At 42.4% G+C, this 25,329-nt stretch overlaps 2 protein-coding genes across 13 annotated transcripts in view; both read right to left on the bottom strand.

The window, feature by feature from the left end:
* DNASE1 (deoxyribonuclease 1) overlaps positions 1-25,305 on the bottom strand; it is a 67,012-nt gene extending 41,707 nt beyond the window's left edge. For 5 of the 12 annotated variants that reach the window (XM_057315075.1, XM_057315074.1, XM_048224888.2 and 2 more), the window contains exon 1: positions 25,149-25,279. The gene's annotated coding sequence lies outside the window, so the exon portion shown is untranslated. Of the gene's footprint in view, positions 1-24,678; positions 24,960-25,148 lie in introns of those variants that run through there. The other 7 variants (XM_048224884.2, XM_048224885.2, XM_048224889.2 and 4 more) reach the window with 4 other exon arrangements.
* Positions 782-1,698, bottom strand: LOC123002187 (cytochrome c oxidase subunit 7C, mitochondrial-like). Its single transcript, XM_044391598.3, has one exon. It carries the CDS (start codon positions 1,231-1,233, stop codon positions 931-933), a length of 303 nt encoding a protein of 100 aa, XP_044247533.1. The 5' UTR covers positions 1,234-1,698; the 3' UTR covers positions 782-930.
* Positions 25,306-25,329: the final 24 nt, after the last annotated feature.

Genomic DNA, 25,329 nt, shown 5'->3' with positions numbered 1-25,329 from the left:
GTATCAGTTGGAGCCCAGCCAGGAGACAGAAACCACACGGTATTTTAAATAATGGAAGTTTAGTATAAAGAATTAGTAACTATTTATAAGGAGTTAACTGAAAGGAAACAAAAGAGAACGCTACAGAATACAGTAGGGTGAAGGGAGGTACTCAAGGGAAGGATTCACACCTGGGAGGTGGGTGGTCACAGCCCACTGGATGGTGAAAAGCTCACTGGGCCACCCCCTGCCAAAGCTGGAGGCTGACAACCACCTAAGTGGGTGCCAACAAAATGAGCTGGGAAGCTGTGTGTGGAGATGCTGATGAGCTCACCGGAAAGCTTCCAGGAGGCCAGCCGGGGTCCCATGGCACTTGCCTGGCAGTGCCTGCCCCTTCCAGACACACAGAGGATATCAGGGCTGGCACCACAGGGGTGCTGCTGAATTTGCAGCTAGGAAACTGCCTGAAAAGGTGCTGCAGAAACTTATTGGAGTGAGCTCCCATGTGTCCTATGTGCCAGCCTGTGCCATAGAGCAGAAATAAGCAGAACACACAGAACCAGGAAGAGAGGCCCCTTCTCCTTCAGCACCCCCAACGGCGAGGATTAGCATCATGTTTAAGCTAGACTCTGACCAGCTCAGGCATAGAGACTGAGTTCTACCCAGCAGTTTGCAGACTGTCAGCTGTGGACTCCAGTAGGTTTCCAGTAATTATGTGAACAACAATTCTGCAGCCTTCAACTGAGGCCACCTGTGAACTGGTCTTTAACTGGCCCAGTCCACACAGACGATAGCTTTCTGGAGTTTGTTTCCTGGTTTTTTTTCATGCTGTAAGTTTATTTACAAATATATTGAGTATATTGAATTCAAGAGTTTGATCAATTTTTCAAAGAGACCACACCTCTTAAAATGCTCCTTTCACATCCGTTTAATGGATTAATTAAAACACCCTTATTTCTTAAGCAGTTCATATCTTACTATAAAAAAAGGTGCAACAAAACCAGATCCAAAGTACAAAGTCATCATAATTAGTAACCACCACTTGTTTTCCACTGAAAATGGCAAATTCTTCCTTGGCCCCACCTCGCAGTGTCTCCCACAGACTACAGAGGCTGTGACCCTCCGGATGCTCTGTCCCAGCACAGCACTGTTGGAAGTTCTGTGAAAGGCACAGAGACAGAAGACTGTAAAAGTGTTTCCTATTTTTATCCATATTCTACTTCCTAAATCTGTCTTCCAAATTATGCTTTCCATTAGGCATTGTCAGGGGTGGATGACTCTTTTCACAGAAGATCGCTAACCAGAGACACTTTCTTCAATGTCACAGACTGCACAGGATGCTGCTTTGGAAACAGCTTTGTCATCTGAAAGACTTGTTGTGTATCTGAGACTTTCATCATTACGGTATGTGGCTCACAGATGGGAATTCAAGCAGGAATGGAAACGGGCAAGGGGCACTAAGGGAGAAATACAGAGGTATAACCACTCCTGCGCACGGTTACTGAAGGATTCTAAAATTCTTGCTCACATGCTAGCATGTGACTTACAAAGCAACGACAGTTCGTGCACCAGGACACGGGCTCAGTTTAATAACTATTCCCTTGGGGAACAGTGGCTCGGCTGGTTACACATCTGCCTTTGGCTAGGGTCATGATCCCAGAGTCCTGGATCGAGCCCATTGTCAGGCTCTCTGCTGGGTGGGGAGCCTGCTTCTCCTTCCCCCTCTGCCTGCCTCTCTGCCTACTTGTGCTCACTCGCTCTCTGTAAAGTAAATGAACAAAATCTTAAAAAAAAAAAAAAAAAAAGTAACTGTTCCCATGACATCACTGAAATGATGTAATGTTGAAGACACGCCCTGCAGGGTGCCCAGCTGTAAGAAGGAAGCAGCGGTCGGTGTCGGGCCATGAGTCCACCCTTGGCTCTGGGCCGGGCCTGACTCCGAAACCTTGGTGTTTCCTCCTTGCCTGACGCCCAGTATGTCCCACGTAAGCCGCTTGCTCCTGCATTAAGCCAAGGGTACCTCACTTCTATCTGTGCATTCAGCGGGGAACTTGACCACTGTAATGAAATGAATAAACGGTTTATAAACATGAAAAAAAAGCACATTATGTATAAATAAAGGTAAGAATAAGTGATTTCTGCTATAAGCTGGAGGACAATGGAATGACATCTTTAAAACACTGAAAGAAAGGGAAAAAAAGGTGTCACCAGGTATTCTCTTAATCTACCAAAAATATCTTTCAAAAATGAAAGCAACGAACTTTCATTTTCCAGTCTGGCATGTAAGGAGTTTGGAAGCGGTCACTACTGTCCTTAAAATAAAAAAGCTAAACAAATTGAAAAACAACTCTTTTTAGATCCATGAGAGAACTGAAGTCACAGGATAAAACACTGTCCAAACAATCAGAGGAACAGGCAAACAGAGAAAATCACAGCTTACTGGAGCAGATGCGTGGGGCAGAAACCAGGGCAAGAAAAATCAAAGTGTAAGTGATGAATCACTAGAGGTTCAATTCGGACAAGTACAAATTAATAAAACTTAGGGAGGGCCCATTCTTAGGGGATCCCCGTACTTCTGTTAGTTTTATCTGCCACGTTCTCACGGTGAAGATCAGAGAACAAAACCCCTTAGGTTTCATGCAGGGGAAGGGGAAGAGGAGCCACTTTGAGATACACCGAGAGCATTCTTTTCTTAACGAGGCCTGTCCTCAAGGGAAACTGTTTTTACCAGAGCCTAGCTTACTGAGATTCACCGAAACCTATCAGACCTAGGGGAAGGAAAATGTCCAATTCCAGTCCTCTCCACCTTCCTGTTTCACCTAAAAGAGGAGCAAAACCCAAAACCAAACAACACGTGTGAAGGTCATAGGCCAGGGCCACAGGTTCACTTAAAGACTGAGACCTAATCACAGAACCACAAAGAGATCACTTTTTTTTTTAATTTTAAGATTTTAGTTTTAAGTCATCTCTACATCCAACATAGGGCTCGAACCTGTAACTCTGAGATCAAGAGTCGTACGCTCCACCAACTGAGCCAGCCAGGCTCAGATCATTTCTAATAACATCAACAGGGCTCCTGTATAATAACTGGGGCGTACAACTAAAGAACTGCACTTTTCAGACCTTACTTAAGAAATCCTTAGGGAAACTCAGACACAAAGAAGAGACAAAAACAAGGACACCAGAGGAAATTTAAGCTCTGACACCTACTGATATAGCCAACAGTAAACACAGCCTAACTCCTAGCTAGGTAAACATAAAACCTCACACAAGGGCATATTTATCTCCAGTCCCTTTACCCAGTACACTGTGTCTAGCTTTCAAAAAATCCCAAAGCATACTAAAATAACAAACAGACTTGAAGAGACCAAGCAAGCAGAGAACCCGACCCAGATATGGCAGAGATGCTAAAATTATCAGACAAGGAATTTGAAGCAACTATCATTAATATGCTAGAGCTCTAATGGAAAAGTGGACAACATGCAAAGACAGGTAATATAAACAGGGAGATAGACATTCCAAGGAAGAATCAAAAGGAAATGCTGGCAACCAAAAACAAAACAAAACAAAAAACACCCACAACAACACCGTAATAGAAATAAAGAACACTTTGATGGACTCATCAAAACTCTAGACACAGCCAAGGAAAGAAACAATGAGCTGGAGGAAATGCCAATACAACTTTCAAAACTGAAAAGCAAAAAGAAAAATGAACGAAAAGGACAGAACAGAATATCTAAGATGTAGTCTACCTGCAGCAGAAACAGAAGAAGAGAGAAAGGAGCAGAAGAAATATGTGATCCAACAATGACTAAGACTTTTCCAAAATTAATAGTAGAGGGCAAACCACAGAAGCCCACAGAACACCAAATATATATAAAAATTATAAAAAATCTGTACCTAGCCATACCATATTCAAGCTTGCCAGAAAATCAAAGACAAAGAGAAAATCATAAAAGCAAGCAGTGGGGGAGTAGCCTCACCTACAGAGAAGCAAGAATAAGCGGCATATTGGCCTTCCCATCAGAAACCATTCAAGCAAGAGAGTGGAGGAAATACCTGAGGTACTGAAGAAAAAAAAAAGCTAAAGAGAAAAAAAGACTCTCTACGATGAACAAAAATTAAGGGAATTTGTCACAGGATAGACGTACCTATCAAAAAATGTTACAAAATTTCTTCAGAAAGGAGACAGACACAGATCAGAAACACAAATCTACACAAAGAAGAGTGTTAGCAAAGGAATAATGGGGGTAAAATATTTTACTCTTCTTATTATTTTTTTTTTTAAGATTTTATTTATTCATTTGACAGAGATAGAGACAGCCAGTGAGAGAGGGAACACAAGCAGGGGGAGTGGGAGAGGAAGAAGCAGGCTCCCAGTGGAGAAGCCAGATGTGGGGCTCGATCCCAGAATGCCGGGATCACGCCCTGAGCCAAAGGCAGACGCCCAACGGCTGCGCCACCCAGGCGCCCCTACTTTTCTTATTCTTAATTGACCTGATGCATAACAGTTTGCTCAAAATAATAATTTCAATAATGTATACAATAATTGTAGCTTCTGTACAAGTGAACTGAATGATAATGATGTCATAAGGGGCAGGAGGAAGGAACTGGGGACATTCTGTCATAAGGTACCTGCACTAACCATGACAGGGTATAGTATTTGAAAGTGGATTTAGAAGAGCCCTTGGATAAGTCGTACATACATACTGTGAATTTAAGAGCAAACACTTAAAAAGAAGGGTTTTTTTTTCCTTTTAAGTATAATTGATATGCTAAGAGAGTGGGAAAATGTAGTCTATAAATGTTCAATTAAAGTCAGATAAAGCAGAAAAAGAGTGAGATACAAAACCCAAACTAAAGGCAACAGATAAAAAACAGTAACAATTATGGCAATTATTAATCCAACTGTATCCATAAACACTTTAAATGTCAATGGTCTACATACATATTTTTAGAACACAAAACTATTAAAATGGAAGTCAACCACAAGAAAAAATGTGGAAAGACCTCAAATACATGGGGGTTAAAGAACATCCCACCAAAGAATGAATGGGTTAACCAGTAAATTACAGAAGAATTTTAAAAAGACATGGAAGCAAATGAAAATGTGACAGTCCATAACCTTTGGGATGCAGCAAAGGCAGTCCTAAAAGGGAAGCATACTGCAACACAGGCCTACCTCCTTAGCAAGAAAAGTCTCAAATACACAACCTAACCTTACACCTAAAGTAGCTAGAAAAGGAACAGCAAATAAAGCTTAAAGCCAGGAGAAGAAGGGAAATAACAAAGATGAGAGCAGAAATAAATGATATAGAAATAAAAAATCCCAGTAGAACAGACCAACAAAACTAAGAGCTGGTTCTTTGAAAGAATTAATAAAATTGATAACACCCTAGCTAGACTTATCAAAAAGAAAAGAGAAAGGACCCAAATAGATAAAATCATTAATGAGAGAGATCACAACCAACACCACAGAAATACAGTCATAAGGGAATACTATGGGGGCCCCTGGGTGGCTCAGTCTGTAAAGCATCTGCCTTTGGCTCAGGTCATGATCTTGGGGTCCTGAGATCAAGCCCGGTGTTGGGCTCCCTGCTCAGTGGGGAGCCTGCTTCTCCCCCTCCCTCTGCACATCCTCCCCCCTTGTGCTCCTGCTCTCTCTCAAATAAATAAAATCTTTAAAAAAAATAACAGAATACTACGAAAAATTATATGCTCCCAAACTGGGCAACCTGGAAGAAATGGACAAATTCCTAGAAGCTTATAAACTACCAAAACTGAAACAGGAAGAAATAGAAAATTTGAACAGACACATAACCAGCAAAGAAACTGAATCAGTAATCAAAAATCTCCCAACAAATAAAAGTCCTGGGCCAGATGGCTTCCCTGGGGGAATCCTACCAGACATTTTTTTAAAAGACCTTATTTATTTATTTGAGAGAGAAAGAGAAAGAGAGAGGGAGAAGGAGACTCCCCACTGAGGAGGGAGAGCCTGACACGGGGCTTGATCCCGGGACCTCGGGACCATGACCCTAGCCAAAGGCAGACACAACTAACTGAGCTACCCAGGCACCCCTCTACTAGACACTTACAGGAGAGTTAATACCCATTCTTCTCAAACTGTTCCAAAAAATAGAAATGGAAGGAAAACTTCCAAACTCATTCTACAAAGCCAGTATTACCTGATTCCAAAACCAAAACCCCACTAAAAAGGAGAATTACAAGCCAATACCCAGATGAACATGGATGCAAAATTTCTCAATAAAATATTAGCAAATCGAGTTCAACAGTACATTCAAAGAATTATCTACCACGAGTGAGATTTACTCCTGGTCTGTGGGGGGGGGGTTCAATATTCATAAATCAATGTGATATACCATATTAATAAAAGAAAGGGTAAGAACCATATGATCCTATCAATAGAGGCATAAAAAGCATTTGATAAAATACAGCATCCTTTCCTGATAAAAAATGGATGAAAGACCTTAATGTGAGACAGGAAACCATCGAAATCCCAGAGGAAAACACAGGCAGAAACCTCTTTAACCTCGATCGTAGCAACTTCTTACTAGACACATCACCACAGGCAAGGAAAACAAAAGCAGAAATGAACTATTGGGACTTCATCAAGATAAAAAGCTTCTGCACAGCGAAGGAAACAATCAACAAAACTAAAAGGTAGCCTGTAGAATGGGAGAAGGTACTTAAATGACATTATCTGATAAAGGGTTAGTATCCAAAATCTACAAAGAACTTATCAAATTCAACACCCAAAAAGCCAATAACCCAGTTGAGAAATGGGCAGAAGACATGAATAGAACTTTCCCAAAGAAGACATCCAGATGGCTAACAGACACTTGAAAGATGCTAAACATCACTCATCATCAGGGAAATACCAATCAAAACCACAATAAGATACCACCTCACGCCTGTTAGAATGGCTAAAGTTAACAACACAAGAAATAACAGGTGTTGGCGAGGATGTGGAGAAAGCGGAACGCTTTCGCACCGTTAATGGGAATGCAAACTGGTACAGCCACACTGGAGAACAGTATGGAGGTTCCCCCAAAAGCTAAAAATAGAACGACCCTTGATCCAGCAATTGTACTACAGGGTATGTACCCAAAGGATACAAAATTACATATTTGAAGGGGTGTGTGTATCCCGATGTTTATAGCAGATTATCAACAAATAGCCAAACCATGGAGAGAGCCCAAATGCCCACCAACTGATGAATGGATAAAGAAGATGTGGTATATATATGCAATGGAGTATTACTCAGCCATCAAAAAATGAAATCTTGCCATCTGCAACAACATGGATGGAGCCAGAGTGTATTACGCTAAGTGAAATAAGTCAGTCAAAAACACAAATACCTTATGATCTCACGCATATGTGGATTTAAGAAAGAAAACAGATGAACATACGGGAAGGGGAAAAAGAAAAAAAGGAGAGAGGGAAACAAGCCATAAGAGACTCTTTATGACAGAGAACAAACTGAGGGTTGATGGAGGGAGGTGGGTGGGAGATGGGCTAGAAGCGTGATGGCTATTAAGGAGGCCACTTGTTATGATGAGCACTGGATGTTGCATGTAAGTGAGGAATCACTGAATTCTACTCCAGAAACCAATATTGCACTGTATGTTAACTACCTAAAATTTAAATAAAAATCAATTAATTAAATAAAAAGTCAATAGTCTAAAAGACATTTAAAAGACAGAGATTGTCAAGGGCACCTGGTTGGCTCAGTTGGAAGAGCATGAAACTCTCGATTGTGGGCTCAACTCATGACCCCCAAGATCAGTGGATCAAAAAACACTATCGGCGCACCTGGGTGGCTCAGTTGTTAAGCATCTGCCTTTGGCTCAGGGCGTGATCCCAGGGTCCTGGGATCGAGCCCCTCATCAGGCTCCCTGCCCTCCGCTGGGAGCCTGCTTCTTCCTCTCCCACTCCCTGCTTGTGTTCCTTCTCTCACTGACTGTCTCTCTGTCAAATAAATAAATAAAATCTTAAAAAAGAAAAAAAAACACTATCCAACTAACCATAGGAGGTCATCAAAAAACCCACTTTTTTTTTTTTTTTTTTTTTTTTAAGAGAGAGAGCGCAAGCAGGGGGCGGGGAGGGACTAACGGAGGGGGAGAGAGAGAATCCCAAGCAAGCTACATGCTCAGCAGAGAGCCTGACGTGGGACTGGATCTCACAACCAAGATCATGATCTAAGCCTAAATCAAGATTTAGACACTTAACCAACTGGGCCCCCCAGGCGCCACTTTAAATATAGAGATACAGATTAAAAGGATGGACAAATACACACCATGCTAACACTAACCAAAATAAGGCTGGAGTAGTTATATTAATTTCAGACAGAACAGACTCCAGAACAATGAAAATTATCACAGATAAAGAGGGACATTACATAACGACAAAGGGATCAATTCTTCAAGAAGACAAAATAATCCTTCATGTGTATGCATTTAACAACAGAGCTTCAAAATACACATTGGAAAAATTGATAGAACTTCAAGAATAGACAGATGAAACCACTACAGTTGCAGACTTCACTACCCTTCTATCAGAAATGGACAGATCCAACAGGCAGAAAATCAGTGAGAACACAGCTGACCTATGTTCAACACACAGGTCACCATCAACACCATCATTCAACTGGATAGAAAAGACACGTAGATACTACTTTATCAAGCAACAGCAGAATGTGCATTCTTCTCAAGCTTCCATAGAACATTCCCCAACACAGACCACGTTTGGGCCATAAAACACATCTTAAGAAATTTAAAGGAATGAAAATCATGCAATGTCTACCATCAGTCCACAATTAAACTAGAAATTGACAACAGAAAAATAGCTGGAAAATCCCCAAATACTTGGATATTAAACAATACATTTCCAAATAATACATAGGTCAAAGAAGAAATTTCAAGAGAAATTAAGAAATATTTTGAATTAAATGAAAATGAAAATATAATTTACCAAAATTTGTGAGACGCACTGAAAGCAGTGCCTAGAAGGAAATTTATAGTATTGAATGCATGTATTTGAAACGAAGATCTAAAAAGTAACCAAAGCCTCCGCTTTAGGAAAAGAAAGAATATTAATTCCAAAATACGCAGAAGAAAAATAATAAAAATTAGAGCAGAAACCAGTAAAACTGAAAGTAGGAAATCAAGAGAGAAATTCAAGAAACCAAAAGCTGCTTAAAGATCAATAGAATCTCTAGCCAGGCTAACTAAGAAAACCAGAGGACACACACTATTAATATGCAAAATTAAAGAGGAGACATGGTTACAGATCTCATGAACATTAAAAGGATAAAGAAAGAATATTACACACACCTCTATGCCCACAAATTTGATAACTGAGAGGAAATGGAGCAATTCCCTGAAAGCACCATCTGCCAAAATTCACACAGAAACAGAGAACCTGAGTAGTCCTCTATTTAATAAGGAAATTCAATCGACCATAACTTTCTAAAACAGAAATTATCAGGCCCATTTGGATTCACTGGTGAATTCTACCAGACATTTAAGAAGAAATTATACCAATTCTCTATAGTCTCTTTCAGAAGATAGGAGTAGAGGGAGTACTTCCCTAGTCATTCTGTGAGGTCAGCATTACCTTAATGCCAAAACCAGACAGTCTTTATAAGAAAGGAAAACCACAGACTGATATCTCTCATGAACACAGATAACAAAAAAACCCTCCAGAATATATAAACAATTCAAATCCAAATAATGTATAAAAAGAATTACATATCATGACCCAGTGGAATTTATCCAGGTATGAAAGGCTTGTTCAACATTCAATAATCGATTAAGATAAATCATCACATCAACAGGCCAAAGGAAAAAAATGTGATCATATTAATAGATGCAAAAGAAAACATTTCAGAAAACTCAACACCCATTCAATGAAGAAAAAAAACCTCAGCAAACTAGAAACAGTGAGGATCCTCAACATTACTCACTTTGTAAGTGAAGACATATGATACACAATCTAGGCCATAAAGAGAAGCTGGAGACAAGACTCTGGGAAGGTAAGATTCAAAAAACAGCTGTGGGTCACACATGGGTGGCTCAGTCAGTTGGGTGTGTCACTTTTGATTTCGGCTCAGGTCATGATCTTGGGGTCATGAGATCAAGCCCTGCACCGTGGAGTCTGCTTGGGATTCTCTCTCCCTCTCCCTACACCCCTCCCTCCACTTCTCCTCAATAAATAAATAAATAAATAAATAAATAAATAAATAAATAAATAAATAAAATCTAAAACAAAAACAAAAAACCAGCTGTGTATATGGAGGAACTGAAAAAGTCACACACAGACTCAGGCAAAACACAGCCCCAGGGAAGACCTTAAACTTTCACCTTGGTCTGATCCCTGAGCTCAGATCAAGTCCACCAATCAGTGAAGGTACTGCCTAAGCACAAAGCCAGTCTGCAAGGACAGGTAGAGGTGGCTGCTTTTTCAAATACCTAATTTTCAACAAAAAAAAGGTACACAAAGAAATAAGAAAATATGGCTTATTCAAAAAATAAATTGGCAAAAATCATTCCTGAGGAACACAAACATCAGATTTACTAGACAAAGACTTTTTTTTTAAGCTTTTATTTGTTTGACACACAGAGAGAGAGAGAGAGCGCGAGAGCACAAGCAGGTGGAACGGGAGAGGGAGAAGCAGGCTCCCCGCAGAGCAGGGAGCCTGATGTGTGGCTCGATCTCAGGACCCTGGAATCATGACCTCAACCAACTGAGCCACCCAGGCGTCCCTAGACAAAGGCTTTAAAATAGCAGTCTCAAATAGCCCATTCACAATAGCATCAAAAAGAGTAAAATGCTTGGGAATAAACTAAGGAGGCAAAATATGAACATGAAAAGTACAAGTCACTGCAGAAAGGAATCAAAGAAGGCATATATAAATGCAAAGACATTGTGTCTTCATGGACTGAAGACTTAATATTAAGATGTTACCACTACCCAAAGTGACCTACAGATCCATGCACTCCCCACCAAAATCTCAATAATCCTTTTTATAGAAACAGAAAAAACTATCTGAAAATTTGTATGGAATCTCAAGGGACCCTAAATACCCAAAAACAATCTTGAAAAAGAAGGATAAAGGTCTCACACTTTCCGACTGTGAAACTTAGTACAAAGCTACAGTAACCAAACCGTGTAAAACGAGCCTACAGACATATAGACCAATGGAATAGAGAGCGCAGAAACAAACCCCTGCCTATAAAGTCAAATTATTTTCTATACTTTATCATAGGTATGTCTGTAAATGAAAAAACAGCATATACAGGGTTCAGTACTATCTGTGATTTCAGACACCCACTGGGGGTCTTGAAATGTATCCCCCACAGATAAGGGGGAACCAATGTATACTAGGCAATGGGATTTCTGGTGTACAGTTTCACACGCAAGGAGCTTGGAAACTGCCACCCCATCCTACCAAGTAGTAGAAAACAGGATTGACAATCAGTTCTTGGGTCCACGAGAGGGGAGGACACAGGCCAAACTGCTGTCCACAAAGTTGGAGGGACAAACAGATGAATTGAGGAACCTTAAACACGTATTGCTAAGTGAAAGAAGCCAATGTGAAAAAGCTACATGCTACATGATCCAAACCATATACGTGGGGAAAGGCAAAACCAGAGAGACGGTAAACGGTTGCCAGAGGCTCCAGGAAGCAGGGATGGACGCACAGGTGGGGCACAGGAGAGTTTTAGGGCATTCTTAAGTACTCTGTATGATACTGTTATGATGGAATATTATCATTATATATTTGTCAAAAGCCACAGACTGTAAAATAGCCAGAGTGAACCCTAACCTAAACTATGGACTTTTAATTTTTTAAGCAATCTCTACACCCAACATGGAGCTCAAACTCACAACCCCGAGATCAAGAATCACACGCTCTACCGACTGAGCCAGCCAGGAGCCCCTTGGACTTTAGTTAATGCATCAATATTGGCTCATCAACTCTAATAAATGTAGTAGCAAACCCCCGTGGGATATTAAAACTAGAGGAAAATGTAGTGGGGGCGAGGGGAGGGAGTACATGGAAACTGTGCTTTCAGGTCAGTTTCTCAATAAACTTAAATATGCTCTAAAAATACAGTCTATTAGTTTTCAAAACTAAAATGAGGGTAAGATTGACTTCTGGCATGACAACAGGAAGAGATATGCTCACCTGCTCCCCAGTAAAACTGATAAAAGCCATAAAACACAACCGTCTAAAGTGTCTGGAAATGGTCTTAAGGGTGAACAGCAACTAAGAGCACCCATGGAAATGCAAAATTTGGTAAGAAAGGCATGAGTCTGAGGTATGTGAACCAAGACTGCTCCTTTCCTCCCCCAACTCAGTTCAGCAGCAAGTGGAGACCCCACTCCCTCTCCAGACTACTGCCATCAAGAACACAGCACCCAGCCAGAGGGGCTATCTTCCCTGGAAGAGCAGGACCTCAGAGTTTTATCTGGGCCCAGCAACCTGTTCCTGAAGCCAAGTCTCAGGTGAATGAGGTAAAGAAGGGGGAACTCCCTTCTTCTGTCCAGCCCCTAACTCATGGAAGGGAGGCTCTACCTTGGGCAGGATGATCTGAGAGAACTGGGGCCCTGATCACCTTTGTCTCAGCTTGTGAGGTGGTAGATCCAAGCAAGAAGCTGAGTGGACCTCAGGCTGCTGCCTCCCCTCCCCACTCCGGCCCAGCACTGAGAGTGGGGTGTCACTCAGAGAAAAGCTTACCACTGGCCTACCCAGCTCCAGTTCTGGCTTAGAGATTTTTACCTAGGATAGAAACAGGCCAGAAAGCATCAGCTCCTAAAATTGCTCCTCAGGACCTGACTTCATTTACACCAGAAGGTGAAGATGTTCAAGCCCTAAGGGGCTCTCCAGAACAGTGGAGGTTGTGATAAAAGGCAGCTGGGAGGAGATTCAAAATATAGACTAAACCACAGGCCAGCCAGTTCACAGGAGAGAACAGGGAAATAACACAAGGTGGGAAGAGCTGTCCTGGAGTCAGAAGAAATGTCAAACACTGATTTCAGAAACTACTCCTTCAATGCAGCCAGAATTTAATAGGATTAGTTTATGGAGAGATTTATGGATCCTAACTGCACTCAGGCCATTGGTACACAGTAGCAACAACACGCCTGGTGAATAAAACAACACAGGCCCACAAAACAGAAATGGGCCTTAGGGGAGGTAAGCGCCAATCTAGGCATCATGGGACAAGCTGAATTCACTTTCAATGAGGAGCAGCAATAAGAAAACAATTTCTTAACTATTAGCAGATTAGACCAAGTTTTCTTGCAGCAGGAAAGCAAAGGATGGGAGTTGGCCTGGAAAGATGAGGCTCTACTGAAATGGGTCGGGCCAACCCAGCAAATAATGCAAAATAATCCAAGGACCAGCACTCGGAAAGGGCTTGTGCTCGGACCCAACAGAGCCACTCAACTATTTTAATACAGATGGAGGCTCAGAGGCCATGGGGCAATGGCTTTCCATCCTGGCTGCTGAAGCTCGGGGCACACCTATGGGAATCCTGTGGCCCTCCAAACCCATGGGAGTTCTCTAAGGGCACATTTACACTGATGCGTTGTGGTTCCCCTCATCCCGGAACAAGTAAGAATAAGATGTATCCCACGTATAGCTAGCAGGTCTAAGAAATACTCTACGTAGCACTTGGGTCCTCCCTGAAGAGGGAGGTGAGCCCTGTTACATGACACACAGTGTCTCAGCACAAGCCAATAAGCTGAGATGGGGTAGCTGGTTTTGTTCCCAATTAACTTGGAACCCAGAATAACCGAGTCATGGTCAGTTATAATGATGCCTACTCGGGGCGCCTGGGTTGCTCAGTCCTTAAGCGTCTGCCTTTGGCTCAGGGCGTGATCCCAGCGTTCTGGGATCGAGCCCCGCATCGGGCTCCATGCCCCGCTGGAAGCCTGCTTCTTCCTCTCCCACTCCCCCTGCTTGAGTTCCCTCTCTCACTGGCTGTCTCTCTGTCAAATAAATAAATAAAATCTTAAAAAAAAAAAACCTGCTCATGACAATATCTGGCATATAAGCAAGGGTCAATTCTGTTGGGAAGACAAAGCAAACACCTCTGTAATTCATACTGATCTGTTCTGTAATGAAACTGAAATGGGATCACACTACAATATGGCGTGATACTTGTGTTGTTGGTAAGAGTCAACTACCTCATGTAAGTAGTCTACAGTCGTACTGATATTAAAGGTCACATTTATTAAGAGATCGAGTTACAGCCTCCTCAGGATCTATGGAAAATGGCTCGCCTGAGGAAGAACTGGATCTAGCTAACCTTCAGCTGATTTCTACACTAAATAGTTCTGCACAAGTTTATCATAAAGTACAAAGACCAAAAATTCAACATAAAACCTTTGTTTTCAGTTCTTTCATAAGCCAGATCACTCAACCTTTTCACAAACATAGGGGTTCCATGAATACATGCTGGCCTGAATAAACACAAAAAACACCTTCCCTTCCTTACACCACTTGTTGCAGAAAATGTTCTCAATGAAAGAACTAAACACAGCGGGCAAATATTCTAAACATTTCTGATTATTAATTTATCCCCTACCCTGTTCTGTGTGCCTAAGGGACAGTTTGAGACTCTCTGAGCACACACAGGAGACCTGGCCAAACCAAAGTGACAGCTTTGGCGGAAAAGCCTTCTCTGATCAAAGAGCACTGTGATTAGCCTGCTGACAGCTCTTCACCTGGCATGTTCTGCTACAGGGCACGTCTGCCATTTACTGGAACAAATGCTGAGAGGAGTTATTTCAGGTGAAGAGTACCACGTCCAGGATTGCTTCCTGTGGCCCAGAGACCACCAAGGGATAGCTGAAGCCATCACGGACAGTGGCACTCGATGACTCCTAAACCACACCTCTTTTGGGGGCTCCTTTGTTTTCCTTCTCACCTATCCTTTCCCTTTCTTTTCTGTGTTATACTTAATAGGGACCTTGCTTAGCCCAATAGGTTCATAAAAATAGTCACAACCACCTACTGTACAATCTTAGAAGGGACACTTAGCCATACACCTCAATGGCAGATGACTCTTGTTTTTGACCACAGCTCCAGACCCCACAAGTGGAGAATCTTGCAGAACAAACACATCAATGGTGAAAATTCATTTCAGCACTTCAGGATACGGGGCTACTGGGAGATACGACATTTCTTCTCAGGAGGGTCCAATTGCCCTGGGCTGGTGGGGACGGAGGAAAGCAACAGTTAGAGGAGATTCCTGACCTCTACCTCTGGGTCTCAGAAGGTATGGGGAGTTGAGAACACTGAACTCTCTCCAAATTCAAATAAGCTGCATCAATAGGTCCTGAGTTAGTTCAGTTATGCTCATCAGGGATAAGCAGCCCCTCAGCAGGCCAGTGCTCACACTCTTCCACTCTGGAATATATATCACGCACCACCAGGTCCCTTTCAAGAAGCAAGGCTAGAAGCACTAAAGCCTCCTGGGTCCTCCTGCTCTGCTCTCCAAGCAAGTGGGCAACAGCCCATGAAGGGTGAAAATCCCACTGGCCCATGTGAGCAAGGAGGCAGAGGTAAGCATGTTCATGGCAGTATTGTTTATAACAACAGAAAAGAAACACACACACACCCCTAAGTGCCACCTACACAGACTAGGGGCAGAACTAAGGCCTGGAACTACTCTGCGCTCACTGCACAGCCACTCATCACATTCACAAAGGGGCAGCAGCAAGAGGTCACTGGATAACCATTCCCTCTCCTGCTGCCACCCTCCCCCCACCACTCCTTATCAACACCCCAAGTATTTATGAGACAACAAACTGTGGATGATGCTAGGTTCTGCACAAATCAAGTTCTACTCTCCCATAAGACGTGCAGTTAGGGCAATAAAAGCATTATAATCACTTCTGTTACATAAGAGAAAAGCCAAATGTATTTTTGGGAAAGGTAAAAACAGTATTTAACTGAGGTGAATGTAAACTACTGATAAGAATCCTGTGAGCAGACTGTGTGAAGAGAATCAGATTTCACTCTGGAGGATGAAGGATTAGGATTGGAAGACCTGAATGCAGAGAGGGAACTCGATTACTGGCTGCTGGAGGTGAATGCCAGATGCCTCAGTAAAGTTTAGAAACGCTAAACAGACAACTAGTATACAGGAAATGCAAACACGGAGCTGAAGATCTACCCCAAAAGAGAAGGTTTTAATGAGAATGTTCTACGGGGGCACCTGGGTGGCTCAGTCAGTTAAGCAGCTGCCCTCGGCTCAGGTTCTGGGATCAAGCCCTAGGTCAGGCTCAGCAGGTAGTCTGCTTGTCCCCCTCTCTTTGTCCCTCCCCCTTGCTTGTGCATGCATGCGCTCTCTCTCAAATAAATAAAACCTTTTTAAAAAAACACAAAACCTACAGTCCTGAACTTAAACAGTAGTAAGGGGGCACCTGGGTGGCTCAGGTGGCTGAGCATTCAGCTCCTGGTTTTGGCTTAGATCATGATCTTGTGGGTTGTGAGATCTCGCCCCATGTCAGGCCTTGGGCTCAGTGTGGAGTTGGCTTCAGCTCTCCAGCTCACTCTCTCTCTCTCTCTCTCAAATAAATAAAATCTTTTTTAAAAAAATAGACATAATAGGAACTCACAATATTTTCTCTCAAATATATATACTTCCTAGCTCTGATCACTGGCAAGGCTGGAAACAATAGTCAATCTGGTACCAAAGAGCATTCCTAGTACCAAGACTGTGATTCTGAAACACCATCACCCACTAAAAGAAACCCACGTTTCCTGGAGAAATTGCTGATTCCAAGTCTGGGTGCGGGAAATGAGCCTGAAACAACCTGACATACCAATGGAGGAGTTCAGAACGTGCCACCCCAAAATAAGCTGCTTTGGCATACTATTTTGAGTTAAAGATACTTAAAAACAGCAAATGTAAGGAAAACACTCTGACCTTCCTTCTTTTTCTTCAAGCAGATGTAATTCCCATATAAGAGAAGTCCTCTCCATATCAGGAGAGTAACATTCTTATCATCAAGGATAAAGTTGAAACAGAGAGTTCTATAAACAGATATTGTTAAAAATAATGATGTTCCTTATCTTCCTCACCATATATTTTAGTCACTTTTTCACAACTGTCTCTTCATTCAATCTAATACAAAAGCAAGTAAGTTTCATCATTTCTTTGGGTCTTCATTCCTCATGAAGGCTCCCATGTCATTTAAAATTTGTGTTACAGGGACGCCTGGGTGGCTCAGTCAAGTTATGCGTCTGCCTTTGGCTCAGGTCATGATCCCGGGGTCCTGGTATTGAGCCCCACATCAAGCTCCCTGCTCAGCGGGGAGTCTGTTTCTTCCCCAGCCCCTTCCCCAGCTCATGCCCACATACTAATAAAAAGTTTTAAAATAAAGTAAAATAAAATTTGTGTTACAAAAATGTGTATGCCTGGGGCACCTGGGTGGCTTAGTCGCTTAAACGTCTGCCTTCGGCTCAGGTCATGATCCTGGAGTCCCAGGATCGAGTCCTGCATCGGGCTCCCCACTCTTCACGGAATCTGCTTCTCCCTCTGACCCTCCCCCCTCTCCTGCTCTCTCTCTCTCTCTCTCAAACAAACAAACAAACAAATAAATAAAATCTTTAAAAAACTGTGTATGCCTTTCTCCTGATGTGTCTTATGTCTTTTTAACTCCCAGGCCCAGCCAATGGAACCCTAAGAGGGTAGAGGTAAAATTTTGCTTCCCCTACACCAGATACCAAGGACACTCTCAATGACTGCTAGGACTGTGTCAAAAGGACTCAGGAGCCAAGTTAGAGGCTCTCACTGACCAAAGATGGGATTAATCAGGCTTTAATAAGAACAGTAACTTCAATGAATTGAAACCCACTGAATAATTAAAATCCATGAATTGATGATACTTTATTTTCAAGATTTATTTATTTGAGAGAGAGAAAACATGTGCACACAGAGGGGAAGGGCAGAGGGAGAGACAGACTGGCCGCAGAGTGTGGAGCCTGATGCAGGTCTGATCCACCACCCCAAAATCACCACCTGAGCTGATATCAAGAGTGGGAGGCTCAACCACATGCCCCACCCAGGCGCCCTGATGATGATATATTAAAAGAAAACTCGGGTGCCTGAGTGGCTCAGTTAAGCATCTGCCTTTGGCTCAGGTCCGAGGGTCCTGGGATTGTGTCCCACATCGGGCTCCCTGCTCAGTGAGGAGTCTGCTTCTCCCTCTGCTCCTCCCCCCACTTGTGTGCTCACTCAAGCTCTCTCTCACACAAAAATAAATAATCTAAAAAAAAAAAAAAAAAAGAATATCTTAAAAAAAAAAAAAGAAAACTAAGTGGTCACCTTCTGAGGATGAAAGAGAACTACTTTGAAAACTAGATAAAGGAATCAAAGATTTATCCTGCCTTTTCTATATGACCTACAGCTTAGACTAACCAACCAGTACATAAGGGGAAGTCTGTCCTTCTAAAATGACTCCAGCTAATATATGAAAACAAAATTATAATTAGAGTATCACTAATCATGCAATCTCCAATGAAGTAACAGATCTAGCCACTGAGCATCGGATGGCTGTTCTTTTTTAAAAAGCCAACACCCCGACATTAGATGCTTCCCAGCAAGTGAATACAACACTATCTATAATCTTGCCAAAGGATTAAATCCTAGCTTGATAAAGCCTCTTCGGTCCAGCTTATAAATTTAGAGGAATTATAGAGGACAGAAGAACATGTCGAGCTGTAATGCAAATTTAATAAGCAAAATCCAAACTGAAAGACTCTACAAATCAACCTGTCAATGTCCCTCAGCAGACAGAAGGAAAATAAAGGATTGAGGAGAAACATGTAGATTAAGAGACAGAAAAGGCATATTTATTGTTTCAATGGACAAGACTAAAACTAAGGGGACTAAGGCAGGGTACCGGTAAGAATATTCCAGGCATAATGGTCCACAAGCTGCATAAAAATGGGGAGAAGAAAAGGCAATAGGGTCAATGGACTAGAAGTTCCCATCAAGGTTAGAGAAAAGATGTAATAGCAGCCAATCCCCCAAATGTAAACTCCAGGTTCCCTGGGATTTGGGGAAGGAAGATAATTGGGTGAGGTGGTCAGTTTGCATTTAGACACATCTGGGCGGAGTCCTGGATCTGCTTTGTTAGCTTTGTGACCTTGAGCAAATTATTTACCATGGGCCAATTTCCTCATTAATAAATTAGTGCAATAATATTTATCTCATAAAGTTTTTCAGAGGATTAAGGAAGATGATGGATGGAAAAGGCCAAAGAAGGTGCCTAGGATATAACTCATAAATGTTCTTTTCTTCCCACAGACAAAACTCAGTATTTATTTGCAGCCACGTTCAGGTTCCAAATTAAAAGTTTCCTTTACTAATGGGGTGCCTGAGTGGCCCAGTTTGGTAAGCATCTGACTCAGTTTCAGCTCAGGTCGTGATTTCAGGGTCAGGAAATCGAGCTCCGTATCCGGCTCCACACTCAGTGCAGAGTCTGCTTGGGATTCTCTCTCCTTCTGCCCACACCCTCCACACCCACCCTGTGCACATACTCTCTCTCAAGTCAATAAATCTTAAGACAAAACAAAACAAAACAACAACAACAACAAAAAACTTAACTATGTGGAGCTTTCCAATCTTGAAATGCTTTTACCCAGTTACATGAATGTAACTAAATGATGTGATAAATGATGTGTACAAATGAGTATGACATGTGATAAATGTACATTTGCTGAAAGCCACTCTTATGAATTTTCCTTATATTTATAACCAATCTGCTGACTCAATGAAGTATTAACTGAAGCAGTAAAGGGAAATTTGAATTTAAATATACTGAAGATAGGGGCACCTGGCTGCCTCAGTCAGTAAAGCATGTGACTCTTGATCTTGGGATCATGAGTTCAAGTCCTGAATGGGGTGTAGAGATTACTTATTTTTTTTTAAATACTGAAGATAATGTTCTATTTCTTAGGCTGGACAGTAGATCCACCTGTGTTTATCAATATTCTGTTTATCAATATTCTTTATACTACTTATGTTCTTATTGTATATTACGCTTCACAAAAAATTGTTTAAAGTGAGGGATGCCTGGGTGGCTCAGTTAGTTAAGCGTCTGTCTTCAGCTCAGGTCATGATCCCAGGGTCCTAGGATTGAGCCCTGCGTCAGGCTCCTTCCTCAGCGGAGCGCTGCTTCTCCCCCTGCCTGCCGCTCCCCCTGCTGGTGCTCTCTCTCCTGACAAATAAGTAAAATCTTTAAAAAAAAAAATTGTTTAAAGTGAAGAACCAGCCTTCAGTCTTGAGTGTTTTCCCTTAAGAACTGATAAAGGATTCTGGTTTCATCAAAGAACTGGCAAACTTTTAAAAATAAAAGGTTATACCATTTATACGGTGTATACATGCACCATATATAACCAAAACTTAATTATACCATTAGTATAATCATTAGAAATAAGCAAACACATATCGTAACATGTATTCATTCCCCTGGATATACCACAGGTCTATGCCATGTTTTGTTGATCCATTCATCTACTGTTGGGCATCTACTGTGGCTATTAGGAGGAGCCCAAGTTTTTGATTAAACTTTTTTTTTTTCCCCAATTCTTTTGGGCAAATACTGAAGAACAGAATTACCGAGTCATAGTAATTCTATGTTTAACCTACTGAGGAACCACCAAACTGTTTTTCCACAGCAGCTGCACCATTATGAACCTCTAGCAATGTACGAGGCCTCCAATTTCTCCAGATCCTTCCCAACACTTATTTTCTGGGATTTATGGGGTTTTTGAATTTCCTTCTCAAGGCTGTCCTATGGGATGTGAAGTGGTATCTCACAGTGGCTTTGATTTGCGTTTCTCTAATGACTGATGATGTTGAGCATCTTTTCGTGCACTTGTTGGCCATTCATATCTCTTCTTTGGAGAAATGTCTACTCAAGTCCTTTGCCTATTTTCAAAGTGAGTATCATCTTTTTGTTACTGAGTTGTAAGAGTTCTTTGTACACTGTGGATATTAGACCCTTATCAGATACAACTTTCAAATGTTCTTTCCCACCCTGTGGGGGTTGTCCTTCCCATCCCTTGACAGGGTCCTTGATAAACAAACATTTTACATTTTTATTAAGTCCAATTATTTTTGTCTTTTGTTCCTTGCTTGTGCTTTTGTTATCATATCTAGAATCCATGGTCAAATCAAGGTCATGATTTATTTATTTTCTCCTAAAAGTTTTATGCTTTTGTTCTCCCACTTAGGTCTTTAACCCATTTTGAATTTACTTTTGTATATGATATAAAGGGTCCAACTTCATTCTTTTTTTTGCATGTGGATATTCTGTTGTCCCAGAACCATTCATCCAAAAGATTCTTCTCTCCCCAAGGAAAGATCTTGACTTTTTTTTTTTTTTTAAAGATTATTTAAGAGAGAGAAGGAGAGGGCACAAGCAGCGGGAGAGGCAGAGGGAGAGGGACAAGCAGGCTCCCCGCCGAGCAGGGAGCCTGATGCGGGGCTTGATGCCAGGACCCCGAGATCATGACCTGAGCTGAAGTCAGACGCTTAAATGACTGAGCAGTCAAGAGTCCCTTGGCATTCTTGTCAATAACCAATTGCCCATGAACACGTGGGTTTATTTCTGGACTCTCTATTCCACTGATATATATACACATATCTATTCATAAGCCAGTAGTGCAGTCTTGATTACTGTAGCTTTGTAGTAAGTTTTGAAATTAGAAGTGTGCACCTTCCAACCTTGTTCTTCTTCAAGAATATTTTGGCTATTTACAGTTCCTTACAATTTCGCACAAATTTTAAGATCAGTTTTTCCATTTCTGGGGGGAAAAAAAAGAGGGGGGCTATTGGGATTTTGACAAGGATTACAATGAATCTACAGATCGTTTGGGACAGTACTCCCATTTTAACAATATTAAGTGAAAGAGGACTTAATTTTAACAGCAAAATTACAAATGCCATTATCAACTTTATTGGGCAAAATGCTGTTTTGCAGTTAAGGCCAGTACGTCTGCATGGAATCTCCCCTTAAACTCATCTAACAACATTAATAGAACTAAATCACACAAAAGTTAACAGTGGTAGACTGGGAGAAATACAGCATAAACCAGAATATCTTCTGTACACTCTGAAATGTAAACAGTCCTTCCATCTGATTTCAACAATTTTAGCAGTGTAGGAAACATGATTATACAACAGTAAATGAAAGTTTATATGACCAAAGAACTACGGAAACAGACAATTCTCCCTTGTTCAATCTGCTCTCTCCCCAAATCCTGCCAAGATAAATGAGAGGGTGCTGGGCAGGTTTTGGTTTTGTGATTTATAACCAAACCACAGACCTGGGACAAGGGCCTTTCACTTCTTCCAAAGAACTGTTGAAAACATTAACTCAGTGGAAGATGCCCAAAGTTTCCAAAAAGGAAACATTCCAGGAGAGTAAGGAAGTGATAATCAGCATATTCAACTTTTGCCTATTTTCTCTGGACCCAAAAATGATCTACTCCTAAGGGCTTTGAAAACATTCCTTACACTGTGTCTAAAATTTTCCATACACTTCTGCAAGCATTTTCTCTTTCCGGTAAACTTTGTAAGCTTTATTAAACATAACCTTTTAATACATTAAATGTTACTTCATGTGCCTGGCTTTAGTGTTTTAGTAGTGCAGTTCTGCCACAAAGGCTGGCAGTCAACATGTGGAATTCCCAATGAAGTAACATGGACGTAGTAACATTGTCTCTGGACACGCCCCTCAGCTTCATCACATGAGGCTACTCCCGCCTAATTCCAGCGGAATAGTATGAACCTCAGAGCTTCTGCTGAAGATGCGTCACAACAGGGTCCAGGTCAAGGGAGCTCCCATGGTTCACCCTGGGCCAAAGATAAAGCTGCCCCAGAACTTTGTTCATTGAAGGGAGAAACTAAGTCTAACTCTAAAACCCAATAATCTCTCACCCAGCTTTTGTCATCTCTTTCACACTTAGCCTACAGGATTCAATCAGCAGGTATCAATTAAGTATAGTGCTCATCGGTATCTAATCTAAAGAGCATCAGAAATCACCTGTGAAACTTTCAAAAGATACAGGTTGGAAGGGTTGCCCAAAATTTATTCAGCAGCTCAAAGAGTGGTATCCAAGCATTTCCAGCTTAACATATTCCCCAAGTAATTTAGTTGAGAATCTAAGGTCTAAAAAGCACTCCCTTCTCTAAAATATACTTCAACTAGCTAATTTTCCTTAAAAGAATAATATGGCCAGATTTTTTTGCACAGGGAAGAGTTTTCTTCCCCAGGCCTCTAAGAGATCTGAGTCCTAAACTGGGCTCAGGCCCTGCACTTCCAATCCAACTAGAGAAAAATCCGCACCACCTGTACAACTGGCCTTCATATCAACCCAGCCATGTGTATTAATCACATTTTTAAAATTTTCTGTATCTTATGATGCTTTGACATCTTAAAAAACCTTGTTGGTGGGGAGAGACTGCGCTTCCCAGGGCTAGCTAATTCCTAAAGATGGTAATCAACTTACTTGGGAGCAGCCTCTCACATCCAAACCAATCAACTCCTTTAATGCTCACAGACCAAACCAGTATTTTCTCTACCCGTAAATCATCCCAGGGCCAGGGATCAGGCAACTAGAGACCACTGCTATAGCCCAAAGCCCACCAGAATCATTAAAACTTGCCAGTCCTAAACTGTTTCCTCTGGATTGCCTTACCTTTCTCAAGGAATGAAGGCTCTGACCTAGGCTTTCCCCTCTCCTGCTCTGCCTCCCCACCAAAACCTTCCCTGTGGCCCCATGTAGCATGGCATGGCATACCCTCTTCTATCTGGAAATATAACAAATTCTTCCAATGGCACTGGCCTCTCCATGTGGTCACCCAGTCACCTCTGTAAATGAAAACCCTGCAAGTACAAATGAGACACTCCACTCCAAACATGCCACTGTGTTGCCACTACTCTTGTGCTGTCTACTGAACTAATATTGGAAACCATATTACAAAGCAACTTACGTTTCCAAAACCATACAGAAAAAGCTCTTGGGAGTCCTATTAGCATTTGAAACTCAACACTCGCAACTAAATGTAGTATGACCCAGCAATTACATTCTTAGGTATATACCCAAGAGAACTAAAAACATGCAACTCCTACAACATTGTTCACAGCAGCATTATTCGTAATAGCCAAAAAGCCCACCAACTGATAAACGGATAAAGAGAATGTGGAATATCCAGACAAGGGAATATTTTTCAGCCACTAAAAGACGTGAAGAACCCATTCATGCTACAACATGGATGGACCTTAAAGACATTGTGCTAAGTAAAAGCCAGACCAAAAAAGGCCACAGATTGCACAATGGCATTTATATAAAATGAACACCATAGGTAAATCCACAGGAACAGTGATTTGCTGGGGCCAGGGTGCTGGGGAGAGGGGAAGGCGGAAGGAGGAGTATCTGCACCCTGTGAATGTACGAAAAACCACTGAATTGTACACTTTAATAGGGCGAATCTTAATGGTGTTACGTCTTGAAAACCCAGCTGAACGTACGCTTGTCCTTCCAAAGCTACTCCTCCGGTGTTCATTATTTCAGTAAATGGAAGCACACTGCACTCCAGACGCTCAAGCCCGAAAGCTACAATCTTAATCCGAACGCCTAAGCACCTCTCCATGCTTTCCCCTCCAACTTCCACTCTGGGCCACGCTCACTTCTGCGGATTACAGCCTTCTCCCAATGGCTCCCTCGGCCTCCAGTCTTGCCTCTCCAGATCCTTCCTCGGGTGCGCCCGCGTCTCCCGACGACCCCCGGTACCGGCAGCTAGGAGGTCCTCAAACTGGAGCCCGAGGCGAACCCCTCTGGCTGCACGTGACCGCTCGCAGCAGCCAGCGCCGAGAGCCGGCCGCTGTTCCCTCATGCGGCCACCACCACCCGACCTCCCGGCCTCCGTACACCCGCTACCACCTCGGCCAGGAAGTTCTCCCACCCCGACCGGCCGCGCTCGGCGCGTCTCCAAGACCCTCCCCCTCCGGCAGGTGCGTTCCGAGGAGCCGTCCCTGCCTCCACAAACATTTCCTGCGGGAACCGCCGTGAACCCAAGGTGCAACTAAATACCGCGGCCGTGTCCTAAACTCACCCTGCCTGCTCCTCAACACTGAGCGGACTTCGCGGGCTGCCGCACACACCTGTAGCCACTAGTGCCTCGAGCGCCGTTCTCAGCCGCGCCCCCCCTCGAGCCGGCCGGAAACGCTCCCAGCCGCGCGCCTGGGCCGCGGAGGACGACGGGAAGCGGGACTCCCGGGACGCTCCGCGCGTGC

Source organism: Ursus arctos, unplaced genomic scaffold, assembly GCF_023065955.2.
Source record: "Ursus arctos isolate Adak ecotype North America unplaced genomic scaffold, UrsArc2.0 scaffold_2, whole genome shotgun sequence".
Lineage (NCBI taxonomy): Eukaryota > Metazoa > Chordata > Mammalia > Carnivora > Ursidae > Ursus > Ursus arctos.
Note: the sequence above shows the minus strand (reverse complement) of the source record. Positions and strands in the feature narration are given on the sequence as shown.